This window comes from Letharia lupina (genome assembly GCF_014066315.1).
Source record: "Letharia lupina isolate WasteWater1 chromosome Unknown contig_11, whole genome shotgun sequence".
Lineage (NCBI taxonomy): Eukaryota > Fungi > Ascomycota > Lecanoromycetes > Lecanorales > Parmeliaceae > Letharia > Letharia lupina.
In genome coordinates this window covers 558,257-577,260 of record NW_023502980.1, presented here as the reverse complement: position 1 = coordinate 577,260, position 19,004 = coordinate 558,257, and the positions used below count along the sequence as shown (strand labels likewise).

Genomic DNA, 19,004 nt, shown 5'->3' with positions numbered 1-19,004 from the left:
GGTTATTCGTCTTTTGTGTCGAGTAGTAGCCTCTTGTCCACGAGCAGCTTTTCTTCAATTGGCAGCTCTCCGTTGATGACCTCTTCGTTATCGATATCGGGTACATCTTCCCACATTGATCTTGGAATAACAGCTTTCTCGAGCTTTTCTTCCACCTCGTCGTCCAGTTTTCCGACCGGTTTGTCCAATTCATCATCTTGTACAAGCCCAGGATCTACCACCTTTTTGAGCAGTTCTTCCGGTTCTCAACCAAGCTCATCGTCTACTACGAACCCTGGATTAAGCGCTAGTTCTGCCGCTGTTACCCAGACTATCAATGGTCTTTTCTTCGACGCTGCTCCAAGCACTACTCCCAGCACCACCTCCAACGCGGATCCGGAATCGAAAACTTCCTCGGGCACCTCTTCGGTTACTTCTCCAAGTACTAGTTCCAACGCTCCTTCTAGTGCTACCCCCAGCAGTTCTTCGAGCACAGGTCCCGGATCTAGCGCTGCATCACTTATTAGCTCCAGTTTTAGCATCTATGGCAGCCATTCGTCCAACACTTCCTCCAGCACTATTTCGAGCACGGACCCCGGGTCTAGCGCCGCTACAAGTTCCAGTAGCTCTACTTCCAATGTGAACCTAGAATCTAGCTCCACGGCACTTTCCATAACTTCTTCTAGTTCGGTTCCTGCATCGAGTGCTTCTTCTGGCACGGGTTCTTCGAATTCCAGCTCCTCAGTTTCGGATCTAGGATCAAGCGTTAGCTCGATCTCTAGTACTCCTTCCTCGAGCTTAGGCCAAGCAACGAGTACTTTGATTAGCACAGGACTCTCGATCGCCGGTACTTCTACCAGTACTGACCATATATCAAGCATATTATCCTCTAGCATCGCCTCCAGCATGGATCCTGGATCCATCATATCGACGTCCAGCAATGCTTCGGCGAGCCTCTGCAAACGTGATGACCCTTGGTGCATTAGCTCGTCGGTAGCCCCATCAAGCCTAAACATTGGATCAAGCACATCAGCTTCCAGCGCAACTGTCGCGTTCAACAGCACTTCTGGCGCATATCCTATATCGACTACTCTATCACCTTCGAGTACTAACGCAAGTACTAATACTGGATTAGGTCCATCGAATTCCAGCGCAAGTCTAGCATCAAGTAGTGCTTCTAGCATGAATTTTATATCGAGTTCTTCCGGCTCTTTCGCGAGTACAAAAAATGGGTCAAGCTCATCAAGCTCGAGCACAGGTCTCAGTTCAAGCACCGCTTCTACTACGGGCGATACACCGAGTACTTTATTATTCTCTAGTACCCTGGCGAATCCAGGTCCCGGAATAAACATAACATCAGTATCCAGCACCTTTTCTCCCTCCACTCCTAGTATGAGTGTTGGCACGAGTAAGTCATCGATGAGTGCAGACCCTAATTTGAGCAAAGCGATAGCTCCTAGCACAAATAATTCCTCCACTCCGGATCCTGGCTCGACCACATCGGCCTCTAGCAGTATGAACCCTATTTCGGGCGTTTCTTCCTCTACCAGCACGGATCTCGGCCAGAGCATCTCGTCTTCTTCCAATACAGATTCCGGATCGAGTTATACTACAATGCCCATGAGCATCTCTTCTAGTACCGCTCTCGAAACCACTGCTTTTTCTAGCATTGGTTCTGCATCGAGCATTATTCCTATGTCCGGCCCAACCTTGAAGAACAGCACCTCTAGCATGGACTCGGGAACCCTTTCTAGCAGTTCTTCAAGCACCTCCGATGCTGACCAGGGAAGTACGTCATTGAGTACCGGCTTGGGGAGCATTGCTTCTAGCTCAGGCCTTGGATTGAGCACTTCTTCTACAACAGACCCAGGAAGCACCTCTTCTAGCACAAAATTTGTTTCCATTACGTCGTCGACCCTGAGTATCCTTTCTTCAAATGGGTCCTCCTCAATTACCACTACTGGATCTAGTTCGACCTCGGATCTAGCAGGCTCTAGTCCGCTCTCAAGCACAATTTCTAGCAGCTCAACATCAAGTGCAGATGCTGCTATGGCGGTTGGATTTGCCCTTGCCTTTGCTTTTAGCTCGACCGCGAGTACAGATTCTATCAGCTCCACTCTGAGTGTTGACCCCGGCACCACAACTTCGACTACGGACACCAACAGCTCAACATTAAGCACAAGCCTCGACTCGACTTCGAGTAACAATGCTTTTAGCTCCACATCAAACACAGACGCTGGCACGTCAGCACCAAGCCCCTCTTCTAGCTCCACGTCAAACACAATTGCTAGCAGTTCAACATCAAGTTCAGACTCTAGTTCAACTTCGAATACAGGCTCTAACAGCCTAACGTTAAGTGCAAACTCTAGTCTGACTTTTAGCACAGGCCTAAGCAGCCTGTCATCCAAGATAAATTCTAGCTCGACTTCGAGCACAGATTTCAGCAGCCTGGTATCAAAATCAGAGCTCAGTCTGTCGTCAAGCACAAATCTCGTCATATCGGTTTCGAGTACAGACTTTGCAACCTTGACGTCAAGTTTCAGCTCGAGCAGCTCAGTCTCAAGTACATATCTTAGCTCAACATATAACACGTATCTGACTAGTACAGACCCTAGCTCAACTTCAGATACTACGTCAACATTCAGCACGTCTCGGATTCCTGAGGTCGTTGTCCTCGCATACAGCGACCCCAACGCCATCTCATCCTCCGATGTATCCGCGGACCCTCCGGCCGACGCCCCTACATCTGGTGGTTCCTCTGCAATTTCTTCTCCCGAGACTTCTTCGGCTTCTGCAACCTTCACACTTACGACCACTATCTTACTGGATAACGACCTTTCTCCTAGCGCATCTTCTGGCTCTATTACGTTCCCGGATAGTACTGTTCCTTCGGAGACGTCTTCTGCCGCCACATCTAATTCCACCCTATTAGCAGGCAACGCAGCTCCGTTCAGCGCGTCTCTTGGTTCTACAACATCTACACCCTATCCAAGGGATTTGAGTACGTCCTCATCCTCTGCCGTCTCTCCCGTTTCCAGTGCGCCTATATCCACTCTCTCATTAGGAAATACCATTTTGTCTGGTACATCTCCCAGCTCGACACCAAATTCTGGTGATTCGAGCACATCCATCCCCATATCGAGCTCGTCTTCAGAAATTGGGTATTCTGCGACTACCAGCACGTCTGCGAACTTTTCAGTCTCTACGTCGACATCAAAGGTGTCTTCAAGCTCTCAATATCGCAACATAAATGTAGAGATCGCGGTGCCGCAAACCTCCGCGTCTGCCAGTTCGTCCTCAACACCTGGAAGTTCTACGCCTGCCAGCACCTCATCAGCTGCTGCTACCTTCACGTTCTCTTCCAGCGCTGGTCCGAGTCCGGCGACTTCAACACCAACGTCAAGCACGTATTCCGCTGCTGTAGGCTCCACGCCTTCATCCATCATAGTTTCAACTCCTTTGAGCTCTACGTCTATTCTCAGCACATCTTCAACTCCTGCAACATCGATGCCGATATCCGGCACGTCCTTGGCTTCTGCAAGCTCGACATCAACTGCAAGCTTTTTGACTCCGTCCAGCACGTTTCCGAGCAGCACAATTTCACCTCTATCGACTAGTGCTTCAGCTATCCCGGCGTCTATGTCATCATCAAGCGCATCTCGAAGCGCTGCAGCATCCATCACATCGTCTACTATTTCCTCCAGCGCGCCTTCGTCCAACGATATACCGACCTCTAGCTCATCCTCGGTCTCTGCAAATTCCTCCTCCTTTTCAAGCGGATCCTCAAGTTCCACGGAATCGGGTTTAAGCTCCAGTACAAGTACGTACTCACGAAAAGTTCGACCCTACGTGGAACCATCTATACCCTCTTCGAGCCCAACTCCAAGCTCCACGAACACCGAGTCGAGTTCAAGTTCGAGTTCGAGTATCTACTCACGAAGAGTTCAGCTTTATGCGGCAACAACCTCTGCGCAATCTTCGAGCTCATCTTCAATTTCGAGCACGAGCATATACTCACGAAGAGTACAACTTCTGGTGGTAACCCCCACGCCTTCTTCAACAGCGTCTTCGGTCCCGGGATCGACTTCCAGTACGAGTATATACTCAAGAAAGGTTCAACCGCTCGTGGTCCCCTCTACGCCCTCTTCCAGCGCCGCCCTTTCAAGCTCCACAGTCCTCGGGTCAAGGTCCAGTACAAAGCCAACAACAACAGCAACAGCAACAGCAACACCCTCTTCAAGCTCCACAGTCCTCGGGTCAAGTTCCAGTACAAAGCCAACAACAACAGCAACAGCAGCACCCTCTTCAAGCTCCACAGTCCTCGGGTCAAGTTCCAGTACAAAGCCAACAACAACAGCAACAGCAGCACCCTCTTCAAGCTCCACAGTCCTCGGGTCAAGTTCCAGTACAAAGCCAACAACAACAGCAACAGCAGCACCCTCTTCAAGCTCCACAGTCCCCAGGTCGAGTTCCAGTACAAAGCCAACAACAACAGCAACAGCACCACCCTCTTCAAGCTCCACAGTCCCCAGGTCGAGTTCCAGTACAAGCATATACTCACGGAGAGTCCAACCCCTAGTGGTATCGTCAAGCACGACTACCGTTTCCACGGTGCCCGTGTCGAGCACTGTCACTTCACTGAAAGTCCAAACCGTACTGGTGACTCTGAGCACAGTCCCAAGTCACACGGTCTCTGTGTCGACGACCACCATCACATCACGAAGAGTCCAACCTCTGGCGTTCTCTTCAAGTACTTCCTCGAGTTCGACGGTCCACACCTCGAGCTCTGTTACCACGCGGAGAGTTCAGCGGAACGCGGCGGTGGCGGCAGGCGCGGAGACTCCTACGCGGGCCAAATCTTCGTCCACATCTGCTAAACCGCCTACTACCCTATCCACCCTGACCAGGGCGGTCGCTCGCGTGGAGGGCTAGACACTGGTTTCTAATGCCTATGAATAATGTGAAATTTCGAGACGGAGTCAATTCGTGTGTATGGCGGATGTAATCTGTGTACAATAAGAAGAAGTACTGGCTACAGTAGTAGAAGTCTAATGCAATGTCCAGCGGATTTTCGTAATAGTGCCCACAAAACGAGAAAAAAGCCAGCGTCCTCGCTGCACAGGCCATTGGAGATGCGGGAGATGCGGGAGATGCGGGAGATTTGCCGCATATAATAGCCTTGGTTCTCTAGTTCCTTCTTCATGATTTGCAGGCCATTTACCTAACACTATGCTTCGTCACTTGGTGTCATCGTGATCGTAGTCGTCATCATAATCACAGTCATCCCTTTCCTTCGCCTTGGGAGGCATCTAGCGCCTCGTGGTAGTCATGGGGGATGGGAGTATCGTAAATAGCGAACGCGGTCCGTGCTTATGGATCTAGGAGCGCCTTGGGCTGTGGAGTCTTTTGAGACGTAGCGGAGTTACAAGGCGGGAATAGATGCTGCTGGCGGCTGAACTGAGGAGCTCTCCGCTCACAAGACTGGCGATTTAGTGTGACATCGCTGGGATAAGGGTCTCTTCGCCTCCCGAAGTACTGGTATGCCTCGAATCATGCACGCTTCTTAGCCTTCAATTGCTTAATGAATTTCTGTATACCAGTGGCTCCGTGAGGCGCATTGAGATTAATACGAAGATGTGGTTGGAAATGTCTGTATGTAATTGTGGTTGTTGAGATTTGCTGCAGCACCTGTGTTGTAGCTACCCCTTCATGGTGGCAATCAGGTGGCAAATGGGGGTATAAGTAGCCTTCTCTCAGCACTCTCATAGCTACTTAATCAATCAATCCTTCATACATTTTCCAACAGTGGTTCGCTCAGCCTCGGGTCTGTCGTCGTGACTTGTAAGTTCTAGAGTTTCGTGGAGGCAGCTCGCTTAACATCTGCATCGGAACGTGCGTAGTGAGTTTATTTCAATTGCTAAAGCATGAGGGCTGGTGCTGGCCTGTAGCGCTGAACCATCTCGTCAAATCAAGTTTGTATGCTTGGTGCCTCACAAATGGTAGCCTTACCGCTGTAATTAAGCTCTACTTCGTATCAAGCCTTCGCTGCACTTCTGAATGACAGGCTTTGATTTGATTGAGCTAATCCGTGACCACGTAGTGCGGTGACTCGCTTGATCCGGTCCGCAAATATGTAGATATCCTCCCGTGATATGTGTGGCTCTGGTGCGTGCAAAGTCAGTAGCACGTACTGAACCCTCGTATCTTAGGTCTGGTCTACCACAGTGGTCTCCCCACCGTCCCTTCCAGCGTTCCCCCCATTCACCCCCCCCCTCCCCCAAGAGAACCCTGGTTGTCTGCAGGCCATTGGTGTTTCTATTTGTCTGGCCCAAAGCCCGAGGGTTTTGGGCGCCTCACTCCCCACCGCCCCCACCCGCCGCAGGCGCTGCCCACGCAGCGAGCGAGCCCCCCACCTCCACCCCCAACAAAAACCTGGTTGCTCGAAGTTTGGGCCGATGGCCTAGGGTTTTGAGGGCCTCACCCTTCAATGGTCCCACCCGCGGCAAACGCAGCCCACGCTGCGGCTGCAGCAAAGGGGTGGGCCTTTTTTCACTTTCGCCAAAAACATTTCTATAGTTCTTTCTCCGTCTTTATTCACTCTCCTTCTCTTCACAGTTCAATCGTGAGGTCAAGAAGATCAATGTTGAAATGACAAATAATGCAAGACGGATCTACAAGATTGCTAAACAACACTATGCTCCTATCCAAACCTGATACAATACAAACGACCCACATACTCCCGCCCTACCCCTTCAATTACCCTCACAATTTCGCCCTGTCGCGCAGAATGATGAACACTCGGGAACCCTTACATGCCAGCCCACTGATGACCCATGAGCCTGTTGGCAACGGACTGAACATAGGTAGCCGTAGCACCAACGGGGTCGTTGAGATCGTTCTGGTCCACAGACCCAGAGTTGTAGCCGCGGAAAACCTCGTAGTAGTTGTTGTACCTCGCATACAACTGCTTCAAGCCATCTCCGGACGCGGTACCTTCAGTACCGTCGCGAACCATTTGGAGAATGCTGCCTTGGGGGTCGCTAGGGTTGAAAGCGACACCAGCGTGGGACTGCATGATACCAGGGTTTCCGACACCGTTGTTGGTGGTACCGACACGGACGTTGCCGCCGGATTCTTGCATAATGACGCAAAGGATAGCGCGGGCATCGATGCCGGACTCGGGGGCGACTTGGTCGATGGCAGCCTTGATGAAGCCGACTTCGCTGGGGCTGTCGTTAAGGGCCATCAGGGTGGAGTTCTGGGACCAGAGGGTGTCGTAGCTGGCCCAGGTGCTTGGGTCAGGGAAGTTGGAAGCGGGGCCGCTGTACGCAACATAGCCACCACCGACACTGGAACCGCCGCCGTTGCTGGGTGCCGAGCTTCCACCGCCAGGGAGGTTGATAACTTGGCCGACTTGAAGGGAGCTGGGGTTTACTCCAGGGTTTGCGGCCTCGATGGCAGCGACGGTGGTACCGTGGGCTTGAGCGATGGACCAGAAGTTGTCGCCTGATACGATGGTGTAAGACATTTTGTGGTGTTGGGGTTTGGCTTTCGGTTTTGGGCGTTTGGGTTCTGGGCTGTGCTGGTTCTGCTTGCTTTGGTTCTGAAAGCTTTGATTGAGGGTGTCTTGGTTCTCGTGAATACTCGATATCTTCATTTATGTATATGCTCTTCTATGAGAAAGACCAGAGGAAATCTACAGATACTTATATTCTCACCTTGAATCCTCACCAGGCAGAAATAGAAACATGAGACATTCGAGGTCGTTTCCGAGGCTGGTGAAGGATCTCAAAGGATGGGTCCATCACTTCGCCATTTCTGCATTGCGGCCCAGAGTAAGCAAATAGTGTACGCAAGAGTGTCGATTTCCTACGTTCACTGTCCGTGACCCAAGATCGAAGCTGACAAGTGGCCTTGCGATCTGTCTTCGAAGCACTGTTTAAGCAACAAGCATTAGATGACGCCGCCCACCACCCTAACTATATTTCCCCGTTAATGATTTCTAAACATCAAATCAATGACGACAGTGAGGGAACATAGCTGCAGTGATTCATAATGTTTGACGCATAGTAAACTCCTTTGCATAAATCCGCTTCTGTGGCAACCGAAACAAGAGAGTCGGATGTCTGCTATCATTACACAAGTCGATGTTTTATCCTACATGAACGGCGGAAATTCCTGGGTTCCTGAGGTTCCTGAGATATCTGGTGACTAGATCCGGAAGTAATGAGACTGATCTTGATCCGTGGGAATACCTGTAACAGAGGCCAGATTCTTTTAGAACGTAACACAGTCAGAATGTTGCATTCATCGAGGTGGGATGATGCGGACTATCCTTCACGAACGTGCATTGGGGCTGTGGTTTCCATTTCAACAGTATGGAGGAAGAGATGGAGCGGGATGGGAGGCGGAGTTGCAACTGAAAACTGTTAAGACCACGGGAGTGTTGTTTTAGTGCTACGAGAAGTGCCCTTAGCGATCGACGACGGCGACACGATTCGCTCGAGCCACTTTATCATGAAACGCAAGGCGAAGCATCGCAGTCCTTGGCGAAAAGGCCATCGTGATACTGTGTTCTCTGCTATATTCCGCAGTGCCCTGATCGACTGCTCCGTCGAATCCCACACTCGTGGGTCGAGCCACAAGGAGAAGGCCAACGTGTCTTCTATCTCCTACAGATCATACTACCCGTCTTCTGCCTAAGGCGTTGGAGGAATAGCCCCCCGGAAGTGCCATGGTATTCTAGAGATCAACGGGGCGTTGCGGAAAGATGCTGCTGTCCTCGGAGAAACCACCGGTCTTTTGGAAGAGATGTGGGATAATAGTCCAATGAGATGCCACAGTCAATTGGGCAAGATTATGTGAAAATGACACATTCTAAGGGGTTTCTAACTTCAAAAGCTGCTGTCTTGGGTCCTATCAGCCACTGAAACACGCTATCCTGAGGCGCCTTCGAACTCGAAGAAGCTCTTCGATTATTACATGAAGCTTGACATTTTCAAGACGTGCGCCGATCTCACCACCCTTGAGCAAGCTGTGTACGTTGATCTTGGACCCTTGACCCGATAGATACCGCACAAAGATCTCCGAGATGCACCTCAATCCCTTGCATCGTCTCCAGAACCACTGGGTCTGAGGATGGGAACGGAGAAGGAACCGACGAGGAGGAGGAAGATGTAGATAAGCACTTTTCCGGAAACAATAGTGGAAAGGTTACCGATGCTGCAGACGGACGAACTGTGATCTACAAACACGGAGAACTAGAAGGAAGAAGGGCCAAGACTACAGCAAGTCTCCCCAGCGTCCCCAGCGGTCCTGAGGCAAGCAGGGGCTTCGGGGGAGAAGAGACCATGAGAGGTTGAGACGGAAACTAGGATATCAGAGAAGACAAAGGAAGGATAGCGGATGATCTCTCAGACCAAAAGATGGTGATACGGAAATTGGGATATCAAAAATAATAAAGGAGGGAAATAGATGGTTCTGGTGTAGATTTTGCTGACGAAGTTACTCGGAGCATCATACTCGTCTTGAGTGGATATGAAAAAAGACATGGAAGTGATGCCATTGTCACCAATCGTACGCTCCGTTCAGAAAACGACCATGTCAGGAGTCGATGGCGACCTTCATGAGTGTCTTCCCTTCTCGCGTGCTGCTGGCATCAACACTTGGCAGAGCATCTGCCCTCTCTTCATTGCCATTTTACGAGTTTGCTAAGAAACCCCTCTCACTTTATGTACCCCACGCGAGTGACATACCGAGCCTCTTCCGAGAATCCTCCATTTTGCACCCTTGCTGTCGCCGCATCCAATGACTGTCCGCTACCGAGAGAAAGCCAAGTCGAATGCATCTACGAGTCGCGGCCAGTCCAATAAATGCCTATGGCCTGTGAGAAGCTGCAGTCGTGGATTGGCTGTGTACAAATGTTATCTTGAACGGTTGTAGAGAAGGAGTTGTGAGGCTTTTGGACAGTAATATCGGTACGAAGAGTAGAGAGCCCAGTATCCAGCATCCCATCGCTGTCAGCCACGTCGGAGAGTATCAACGCAAACCTTCGTCGTGGTGGCTGGCCTACAGAATCAGCTCTGGCTTGCGCTACAATAGGCGAGCTAACCCTGACTATACTACAGGGAATATTGGGCTGGAGATTGCTGTTGCCGAGGGTGGGGAAGGAAGGAGCTGTACATGTATCGGACCATGTGCATTCTCGGTCTCCTGTCCAGATCCCCAAGGGCGCCGTTCTTCCAACCGCAATGACTTCATGCCCTGACAGCAGAGAGGCGGCCTTCAGAAAAGAATACCAAGACTGGTTGAGGTTTGACGATGTGAAATCTTGGCTCGACATTTATCAGGGCCCAGACCAGGATCTCAAGTATAGGACAGTGACGAAACAACGATCCCTGCAAGGAGGTTTTCCAGTGGGAAGTCAACACCGGTGTCGCTTCCTATCAAGCAGTCCAAAGCAGGCGTTTCCCCTCTACCACTACGATACCCTAGGCCATCCGGTCCTGAACTACCACTGGGCCGTGTACATTTGGGACGAAGAGACATTGTCAAGGACCATAGCTACTGTGACACCGGGACCATTTTTCTCGTTCTTGCCGCTCGATTGGCTTTCTCTGGTCCGGTGGTAGGATTCGTCCCTGGAGTCATAAGCTTGAATAAAGCCTGCAATACTAAATGTCACAAGAGTCTTCGAGGACCCGATGACATGTATTTCATCCCCAGGATATCAATCATAGCCTTTGGCGCAAGCAGGTTTTGAGAGAAGCACGATGTGAATAGCGCGAAGCCCGCTCTCTTATGGCTACCATCAACTAAAGTCAAAAGCAGAGCAACGTCGAGCCCTGTTGGGACTTGATGGATCAAGCTTTTCGCGCGCTAGCGTATAGTAGTACTTGCCCTGCGGTCCACCTGGAAAAACCGACAAACCCAAGCAAAAAGTCGTCCAAGTTTCAGATAGCTCAAGTTCAATCACCGCATAATCAATGTCAACACGAATTTCCACAAGCCACCCACACATTTTCCTGCTATCAAAAAAATAGCAAAGCAAGTCCATGAGAAAGGCGCTGTTGCTGTTGTTAAGTAAGATCTCGCCGCTTCTGACAATGTTGTTTTTAGAGGAGGAGAAGGAGCTGCTGGGGCTTTCACTGAAAACCACGACTTCGACATTAATGTCTTGCTGCTGTAAACGGCATCGTGACCGCTTCCAAACTACCCCACGGCCAAGGTCCGGGTCAAGGAGATAGGCAAAAATGGAGAAGCAGATACACTCACGTTCTATCTGCGCCAAGAGTGTTGCTACAACTCCAGCTTGTGTCAGACGAAACCGGAGTGCCGATGGTGGGCGTTGGGGTAACGCATGGGCGCACATCGCCTTTCCAGCAGGGCCCGGTGGCGGTCGATGGGGTCGGTATTTGGTAGTGGTGAAAGAAGAGAGACGGCATACAGGACCGTATTCTGGTCAGACAAAGCTTACAGCTAGATAGCTATATCTCTCACTTCGTAGCATAGCCAAGGTAGTCTCTAATCCCAATCACAAATTCTTGGAGACATAGCGCCAATAATATGGGTCTGTGCAATTGAAGTGTTGCCCTTGTTTTTGTTGTCATGCGAAGACGACACTCCAGGAACCACAACATGCTTTGATTTCTAGCTTGATTTAAATATACACAATTCGTATAATGCTATCTTGTATAGAAGAGCAGTTGGCATTGATGGAGGTTGGGCAAAATGGTTTCAATTTTATGACTAAGCGAGTGCCAAGATTAAATCCAGGGAAGCTGCGATTCGGTTGAGAGAAGATTTCTCACTCCCAAGGCCGGTCAATGGGAAAGTCTCTGGTCTCTGGCTAAACTACTCAAGCCATTCAGCATGCCTCGTACACATCTTCATGCCCCATGATGACTCAACCTTCTCTCCGGCCCCCATCGAATCTTCAGCCGCGCCCCAAAGCCATCCCTACATTCAGTAGCACTTCGATAGCGGCAAAATCCACCTCAACACCGCCTCCACGCTCAAGGCCCTCCTCGAGAAGTCGACAGTCGTCCCCGGCTCGGTCAACAGGGCCCTCTGATGTCTCGGACAAAGCGACGGCCGCCTTGGTAAGACGCGTGCTCTGCCCCCAGAGTCACGCGGAGCCTCGTCCCATCGACGAGCTCTTACCTCCGTTGACGAGCAGCAACGATGTGGATCTGCAGCTCTACGCCATTATTGCCGTCGTTGTCAAGGATTTGGTCTACAGCTGGTATGGGAAGATCACCCCGGATCAAGGCTTCGTGGAGGAGGTGGTACGGATAGTGGCTCATTGCACAAGAGCGTTGGAGAGCAGATTAAGGACCGTCGACCTTGAGGGCTTGATACTCGATGAGATACCAGAGTTGATTGAAGGTCATATCCATGGTCGGCAGGTCCAGGCTCGATGCGCAAGAGCTCCAGCTAACAGGGCAACAGCATACCGAGTCAGTCATCGATCGCAACATCTACCACCCCTACATACGGACCCTCATGTCATATACCACAGCTTGATTCCTCACCCAGCACTTTCGCCGGTGCCTGACCCGGCTGTCCCATCGACCGCGAGCGAGCAGCAGGAGCATGAAGCAGCATACAGGCAGCTTTTGGTGCAGGGCGCACTAGCCGTGCTACTACCTACGGAAGACCTCGAGAATGCGTGTCTACGGACCCTTGTTGCCGATGTCATTGCAGACAGCATCCTGGGCAATTCCATCGGCGGCAAGGTCTGCGAAGGCTGGTTCTTATGGGGCGGCATCACCACGCTTGTCGACGCGGTCAAAGCGAGGATAGAGCCAAAAGCTACGGGTGAAGAGATCAAGGTTGATACCAGGAGCCGTCTTGAGAAATTTGGCCTCCTTGCGGAGAAAGGCCAGAGCGAGGAAGCTACTAAGGACGACAGACGATCCCCGTTCTCGTCTGCGTTCTGGCGAATCTTACAATACGGCTTCTTGACGTTCATGACAATACGTTTTGTCATGCTCGGCTTCATTACCGCATCCTCGCGACCAATGCGCACGAAATCGACAGCAAAGACATCAGGGTGGAGCGAATCATGGCGCATGGAAGAGAAATCGGACCGGCCCCAGCCGATGCTGAGTTTCCAAGTGCTCTCCGTCATCTCCGTTCTGCTCGATCTCCGTTCACGGATGCCCTGGCTCTCTGGATCTCTGGCATTGCTTCAATACCAGCTGATCCACGGTCCCCTTGGACTGGCCGCCACCGACGGCATCCTCGACCAGTAAGTGCAGTACAAGTCTCTTCTGCGTTGTCGTTGGCTCGTGGATCCCTGCAATTCGCCGAAGCGCATATGAGTCCGCATGCGTTTTCAGTCATCTGACTTCGTTGTGGTTGCATCCGGACATAACGCGCATGTATGGAGGCATTGGATTGCTTTGGCCTACCCTTTGAGGTGAAGCTAAGATGCGCGGGGAATGGTAGCACACTCGCCCCGTTATCGTGTTGCAGGAGTTGAGGACAGACGATGCAAAGCTAAAATCAGGCCTGCATTCTAGTCCTCCTCCAGTCCTTCTCCAGTCCTCCTTCAGTCCCCCTTTCGGTCCTCTTTCCCTCGTCGTGCGTTTTCCCCTTTTTTCCCTTTTTCCTCTTTTTTTCCCTACCAAGGTGCCAAGACACAGGGCGAGCGAAAGCAGAGCCTAGACTTTCCCCACTCTTCCCGCACTTACCGCTTTCGCTACCACACCTTTTCCCTTTTCCCTTTAGCCTCTTTTTTATTTTTTGTGCTTTTTTTATTTTATTTTATCCTTTTGACATTAGAATATTATATCTTTTTTCTCCTCATTTCACACCCCTTGAGTTTCTCTTGTTTGATTAGATATACTGTCTCGATAAAGTATCTCCACCATTGATGCACTCTTCCTTGCAACCAAAAAACAAAAGTTGTTGTTGTTCTTGTTGCTTGGCGTGTCAATCAGGGCAAGCTTGATTCAATCGCTCGGCAGCTTAACGAGACAACCACTGCCGAATGATCAACAATGATCGGCCGAAGGGGCCCGTCAGCAAAAAGAGTCCTAATTTCGCATCACTTCCCCCCCCCCGCCGCCAACCGCTCATCATCTTCAAGCCATCTGCATTTCGGCGCCAAGTGCAAGGCAAGGAGAAGGCGGTCAGAAAGCAATCCTGCGCAGCACGCATTCTGCAAGGCTGCCCGACCCTTTCCCCGTCTCGAGTTCAGACCTCAATTTCCCACGTCTTGCGCCTGCCTGTTTCAGTCATCTTTGCATCATCACTAATCCGTCCCCTGCGTTCATCTCGGTCTTAACGACTCTCCGTCTAACCGAGCTTTCAATGTTCCTGATCGGTACTTTCTGACGCTCGTTGGCTTTGACAGGTATATGCACCACTCCCTCCACACGTACTTTCAACCATCACAACTATTGCCGACTTTGCTTCGCACTCTCCGCCCAACCATTTTTCCCAATTCTTGTCTCCCGCCGCCCGCTCCTCCAGCTCCTTCCGCCAGCGACATCAGCAAGATCAAACGCACCTGCGCCATTTCCCTACTCTCCCTGCTGCCGACTGCCGTCTGGAAGCGATTCTTCGGTGGTGAGGACACGGAGGACTGGGTTGCCGAGGTGGAAGGCGAGCTGGATGTCTGGGGAGACGGGTATCTGAACAAGCACCTTGGGTATGCAATTCTCGAATTGATCGTGGTCCGCCTCCTGCCCGAGCTTAGCGAGCGACGGGTAGAGGAGCTGCGGCAGGAGAGGCTCGGGAGCGAGATATAGACATCACCACGATGGGAATCCAAAATCCAAATTCATGACAAATACCACCGATGCATCTCTCGATCAAGTCATACAGTCACTTCTGTCTCAGCCAAGCTCGCGGCTACATACACGGTGCCCGCCCTCGCGTAATTACAATATGCCTCCCCCATTTCCCTCCCCCCCTCCCCCCACACCCAAGAAATAAACGAATATGATATGGTTCGACTTAAATAATGCCGCCTCCTCCACATACAGCGCAAGATCCAGCCGTGGGGCTCCTCGACTCGGTCGTGTCAAGCCGTGAGGCTAGGGTATTTCTAGGTCTTTTTCTTCTCCTCTCTGTGTTTCTTTCGTCCTTGCTTGCTTGCTTGCCATCGATGATGCCGCCCCCCCCGTCCCGGAAGAATGATAATGATAAGTGAACTTCGGCCTGCCGTGTGTGTGTATAATGTCCTTCCCGTCTGTCCCCTTGCCTGTTGGAAAAATATATCCTTCCTTCCTTCCTTCCTCCCATCCTTCCTTCCGTTCCGTTGCCTCGGGGAACAACCAGTGTTGCTGAATTGGGATCCCCTCCGGTCCTGATCCTCCCTTCGCCGAGACATCCATGGCGATGCTGAGGACATGATCCCCCGAAAAAGAAAAGAAAAAAAGGGAGACGAAAGAAATTTTTTAGCGAGAGTGCTGCAGATGCGAAATATACCGATGCGAGATATGCGAGGACCGTCCTTCCCGAACATGATAGAAGACGCGACAATACATCCTTCCGAAAACGTATAGTCAAGACGAGCGAATGCTCACTTCCTCCCAATTATGATAGAACAAACCATCGACACACACCCCCCCCCGCCCCAACATTTCCCCCGCAGAGATCATCACGACAGCGAATGCTCGCTCCTCTTCCTCCCAATAGGCACCGTCCCGTCCGCCCTCTCGCTGCCTTGCATCGGGTGTTGCTGATGGATCGCCTGCATGCCCCCCGGCAGTTCTCCCGTTTCCAGCTTGAGCATGTGCATCCATTTGCCCATGACGAGATAATCGTGCGGATCGACCGCGCCGTTCGGTTGGTGCTTGATGAACGTCATGAGCGTGGACAGGGCGGCGCGCGCTTCGTCTTGCGAAGGGGGAGACGAGGGAGAGTTGTTGGAGGTGAGGGGACTGGCGCTGACGGCGGAACTGGGGTTGCTGGAGCCGAGCGTCATGCTGGAGGGGGGCGCCATGGAGAGGGGGGACGGGTTCGAGGTGGACGAGCGAGAGGGGTGCAGGGAGGGGTCCGTGGCGCTCAGGGGGGAGATGTCCATTTCGTCGTGGGGGGAGTCGAGGGTGGAGGATGCCATTGACTGGGGGAGAGGTTTGGAGGCTGTCGAGTCCGGGGAGGAGTCCGACGAGATCAGTGGGACCGTCTGTCGACGTCGCAACGCGCCTGCAGGTGCTAAAGGTGGGAGACGGGCCATTTTTTGAGCGGGCATGGATGGCGAAGGGCCGCAGCTTGACATTGGGGAGAAGTAAGGTGAGGTGGGACTGCGGAAGTCGCCGGCGAAAGAGGAGATCTCTGAGAAGCAGCTGCCAAGAGATGTTGCGCTTTGCGAATGCGCGTGGCCGTAGTTGTTGTTCGAGTCGATGTAGTTGTCTGGGCTGTGGGCGTTGAACTCCTCCTTTGGCGGACTTATGGGCAGACCATCCCATCCGACAGGTGAGATGCCATTGGGTGTCTGCGAGCCAGATTTCGTCTCCGGGCAAAGCGCATCGTTCTCGTCCTTGATCTCGCTTGGTTTTGCACCTGGCAGATGGTTCTTTTGTTTGAATAGTTCCAGCCAAGCAGGATCGTTTACTTGATTATGACACTCCGAGCTGCCTACTGTCGTCGCGAATATCCGCGCTTGGTCTCTGATGGTGCTATCGTCTAGGGGTAGTCGCTGACTGATGCGGTTCTTTACCCATTGGGATAACGTTCGCTCAATATCTGGAAATTTGCTTTTGGATCTTCGTATTGGAGATCGATTGCCTTCTTCTTGAACGAGATACTTGTCTTTATTTCGTAAGACTTTGGAGACGGTACTTGAAAGGGAATGAATTAGCATCACGGTTCGCTCATGACAGAGCAATGTATTGACAAACCTCCTCTCGACACCAAACATGGCTGGAGGAATAATCAGCTAAATCCGTTTGTTCCATCTATTTGGACTCACCGCCTATTTCTGTCTGCTTTACATTGGGGTTCTCATTATGATACTCGCACATCTTCCGACGATCGCTATCTGTGAGTGTTCTTCGTGATGAGGACTGCGTTGGTTTCTCTTTGGGTGATACAGTGGCAAGCTTCGGGATGGTCGGAACGGTTTTGGAAAGTGGCAGGATGGGCCTGGGCTGTAGATGTACCACAGGTGGAGGGCTGCTGGTTTCCGATGGACTGGTGATCTGACTAGGCCATTGCGGCATGGTGATTAGGGGATGCAAAGGCTGGGGAGTGGGAAATGCCGATTGCAAGGGCCGGTTGTACATTGAATCCAGTTGAGCATGTACCGAAGTTGAGAAGTCGAAGTCGCCGTAATCATTTGGCGGAGAGTGATGCGGGGAGTCGGGGGCAACTTGGACCATTGCAGCGGTGGCAAAATCATCGTCGTGGTGAAGGCCATAATGCTGTTCCATTTTGATATCGACGGCGTAAGAGTCGTGCATGTTGATATGGCGGGCAGTCGGAGCGTAGGTTGAGTTGTTCTGTCGCGAGTACGTCCGGTTTGGCGGGGCATGCAGCCGAGGTGTTCCTTTGGATTCCTTTAATGCAGCACCAGGGGTACTTTGATAGTAAGGCGAACGCGAACCTTTGCCGGCATCCGTATGGAAAAGGCCGTGTGAGCGGTCAAGGTCAGGAACAGTAAGAAATCCAGCAGGAAGAGAATGATAGTGATGATGATGATGATAGTCCAGGGCAAAGATTAAATGAATGATGAATGAATGAATGTGGATGTGGATGTGAATGCGAAGATGGACATGGATATGAATGAATGTTCTACGCTGGTACCTGGATGTGTTTCAAAGTCAGTCCAGGTCTCTCAGTGCAGTACAAGTCCAATTCAAGTATTCATGCCCATGCGCGAATACTTGACCGAAAGAAACACCCCCCCCCTCTCCCCCAAAAGATTGCGGATGGCGGGGCAGTTCGGGCTGTCTGTATCTTGGCTTACCAACCGCAATATCCCGTGAAATTGCAATCAAAAGTCAGAAATCAAGAATCCTGAATTCTTTCAAAAGATTGACACAAATATCGACGTGTTGGTGTATCCCTTTATGCAGCAGTAAATATTGAGGTTGTGGGGGATGGGAGGCTACGTGCCTAAGTACTTGATTAACTTGTTTAGCAGCGGTTTGACGTTTAGTACCACCGGTAGGTTATATGCAACTGGGCGGGTAATAATCGAACACTTTTCGGCCCTCCTAAAATCGCTTCATGTTATTTCCCTCGTTACCTTTTTTTTTTACCCTTTTTTACCTGGATCATTATTGTTACCTACTTATGTATTTGGTCTTTTTGCCTGCCCCCCCCCCGACATTTTCATTGCATCCTAACATACCTTGCTAGTACCAGAAATACCCCGTGTCCCAAGTAAGTATAACAGCAAGGAGCAACCCCCAACTCGCAATATCCCTCTCCTTCAGCTGCTATGGCTATCTGACCGGCTTTTCTTTCTATTCTTCTGAGCTTCATTTCTTCACTTCTTCCTTTCCACTCCCATAAACCTCAATAAATTGCGGGACTCAATAAAGTCAAAATGGTCAAGAGTGTCCAACAGGGGGAAAAGCCGTCAGTCTGACGGCTCGTTACGGTTTAAGGTGAAGATCTGGAAAAAATGATCTACCAAAGCCCTGCCTTCGACTGGGTTATCCAGCCCTGTCCGTTGGCCAGCCTTCTTTTCTCTTGGGCGAATGGGATTAATGCGATATTTCTTAGTCAAAATCGAACGAATTCAAAATCGATTTGCTAAATCCTTTTCGTTATCATTCTCGCAATTTTCTGGGATAAGGCGTGGGATGTGCCTCGCAAAAAGAAAATTCGCACTTGCATTTTAAACTCGCGCGTTGGTAGATTGGTAGAGACTCCATAGGCCATCGCCAAAAGACTGTCATCTGATCCTCTCCATGGGTTCGGATTGAATGCTCCGTCTTTTCTGGCCAGGTGACTTTTTTTCAGGCGAATAACGGGAGGACTTGGGCGTCAAAGCCTGCTGAACGGCCGTGATGCGGCACCTGATTTTTGCTGATCCGCACCTAGCGGTCGAGCCGTTAGAG

The 19,004-nt window shown here is 51.1% G+C and overlaps 5 protein-coding genes across 5 annotated transcripts; 1 reads left to right on the top strand and 4 right to left on the bottom strand.

The window, feature by feature from the left end:
* Window positions 1-2: 2 nt before the first annotated feature.
* Window positions 3-1,550, bottom strand: HO133_000734 (uncharacterized protein; the record flags this gene model as incomplete). Its single annotated transcript, XM_037291671.1, has 3 exons — window positions 3-214; window positions 251-498; window positions 574-1,550. 3 exons carry the CDS (start codon window positions 1,548-1,550, stop codon window positions 3-5), a joined length of 1,437 nt encoding a protein of 478 aa, XP_037152033.1.
* Window positions 1,551-1,583: 33 nt separating this feature from the next.
* On the bottom strand, window positions 1,584-4,532 carry HO133_000733 (uncharacterized protein; the record flags this gene model as incomplete). Its single annotated transcript, XM_037291670.1, has 4 exons — window positions 1,584-2,963; window positions 2,985-3,209; window positions 3,255-3,788; window positions 4,119-4,532. 4 exons carry the CDS (start codon window positions 4,530-4,532, stop codon window positions 1,584-1,586), a joined length of 2,553 nt encoding a protein of 850 aa, XP_037152032.1.
* A 2,255-nt stretch (window positions 4,533-6,787) lies between these two features.
* On the bottom strand, window positions 6,788-7,507 carry HO133_000732 (uncharacterized protein; the record flags this gene model as incomplete). Its single annotated transcript, XM_037291669.1, has 1 exon — window positions 6,788-7,507. The coding sequence occupies one exon, from the start codon at window positions 7,505-7,507 to the stop codon at window positions 6,788-6,790; it is 720 nt and encodes a 239-aa protein (XP_037152031.1).
* Window positions 7,508-11,876: 4,369 nt separating this feature from the next.
* On the top strand, window positions 11,877-14,738 carry HO133_000731 (uncharacterized protein; the record flags this gene model as incomplete). The annotated part of the gene is made up of 3 exons (XM_037291668.1): window positions 11,877-12,378; window positions 12,430-13,231; window positions 14,342-14,738. The coding sequence occupies 3 exons, from the start codon at window positions 11,877-11,879 to the stop codon at window positions 14,736-14,738; spliced, it is 1,701 nt and encodes a 566-aa protein (XP_037152030.1).
* An 854-nt stretch (window positions 14,739-15,592) lies between these two features.
* HO133_000730 (uncharacterized protein) lies at window positions 15,593-17,396 on the bottom strand (the record flags this gene model as incomplete). Its single annotated transcript, XM_037291667.1, has 3 exons — window positions 15,593-16,775; window positions 16,836-16,857; window positions 16,907-17,396. 3 exons carry the CDS (start codon window positions 17,394-17,396, stop codon window positions 15,593-15,595), a joined length of 1,695 nt encoding a protein of 564 aa, XP_037152029.1.
* Between the last annotated feature and the right edge of the window lie 1,608 nt (window positions 17,397-19,004).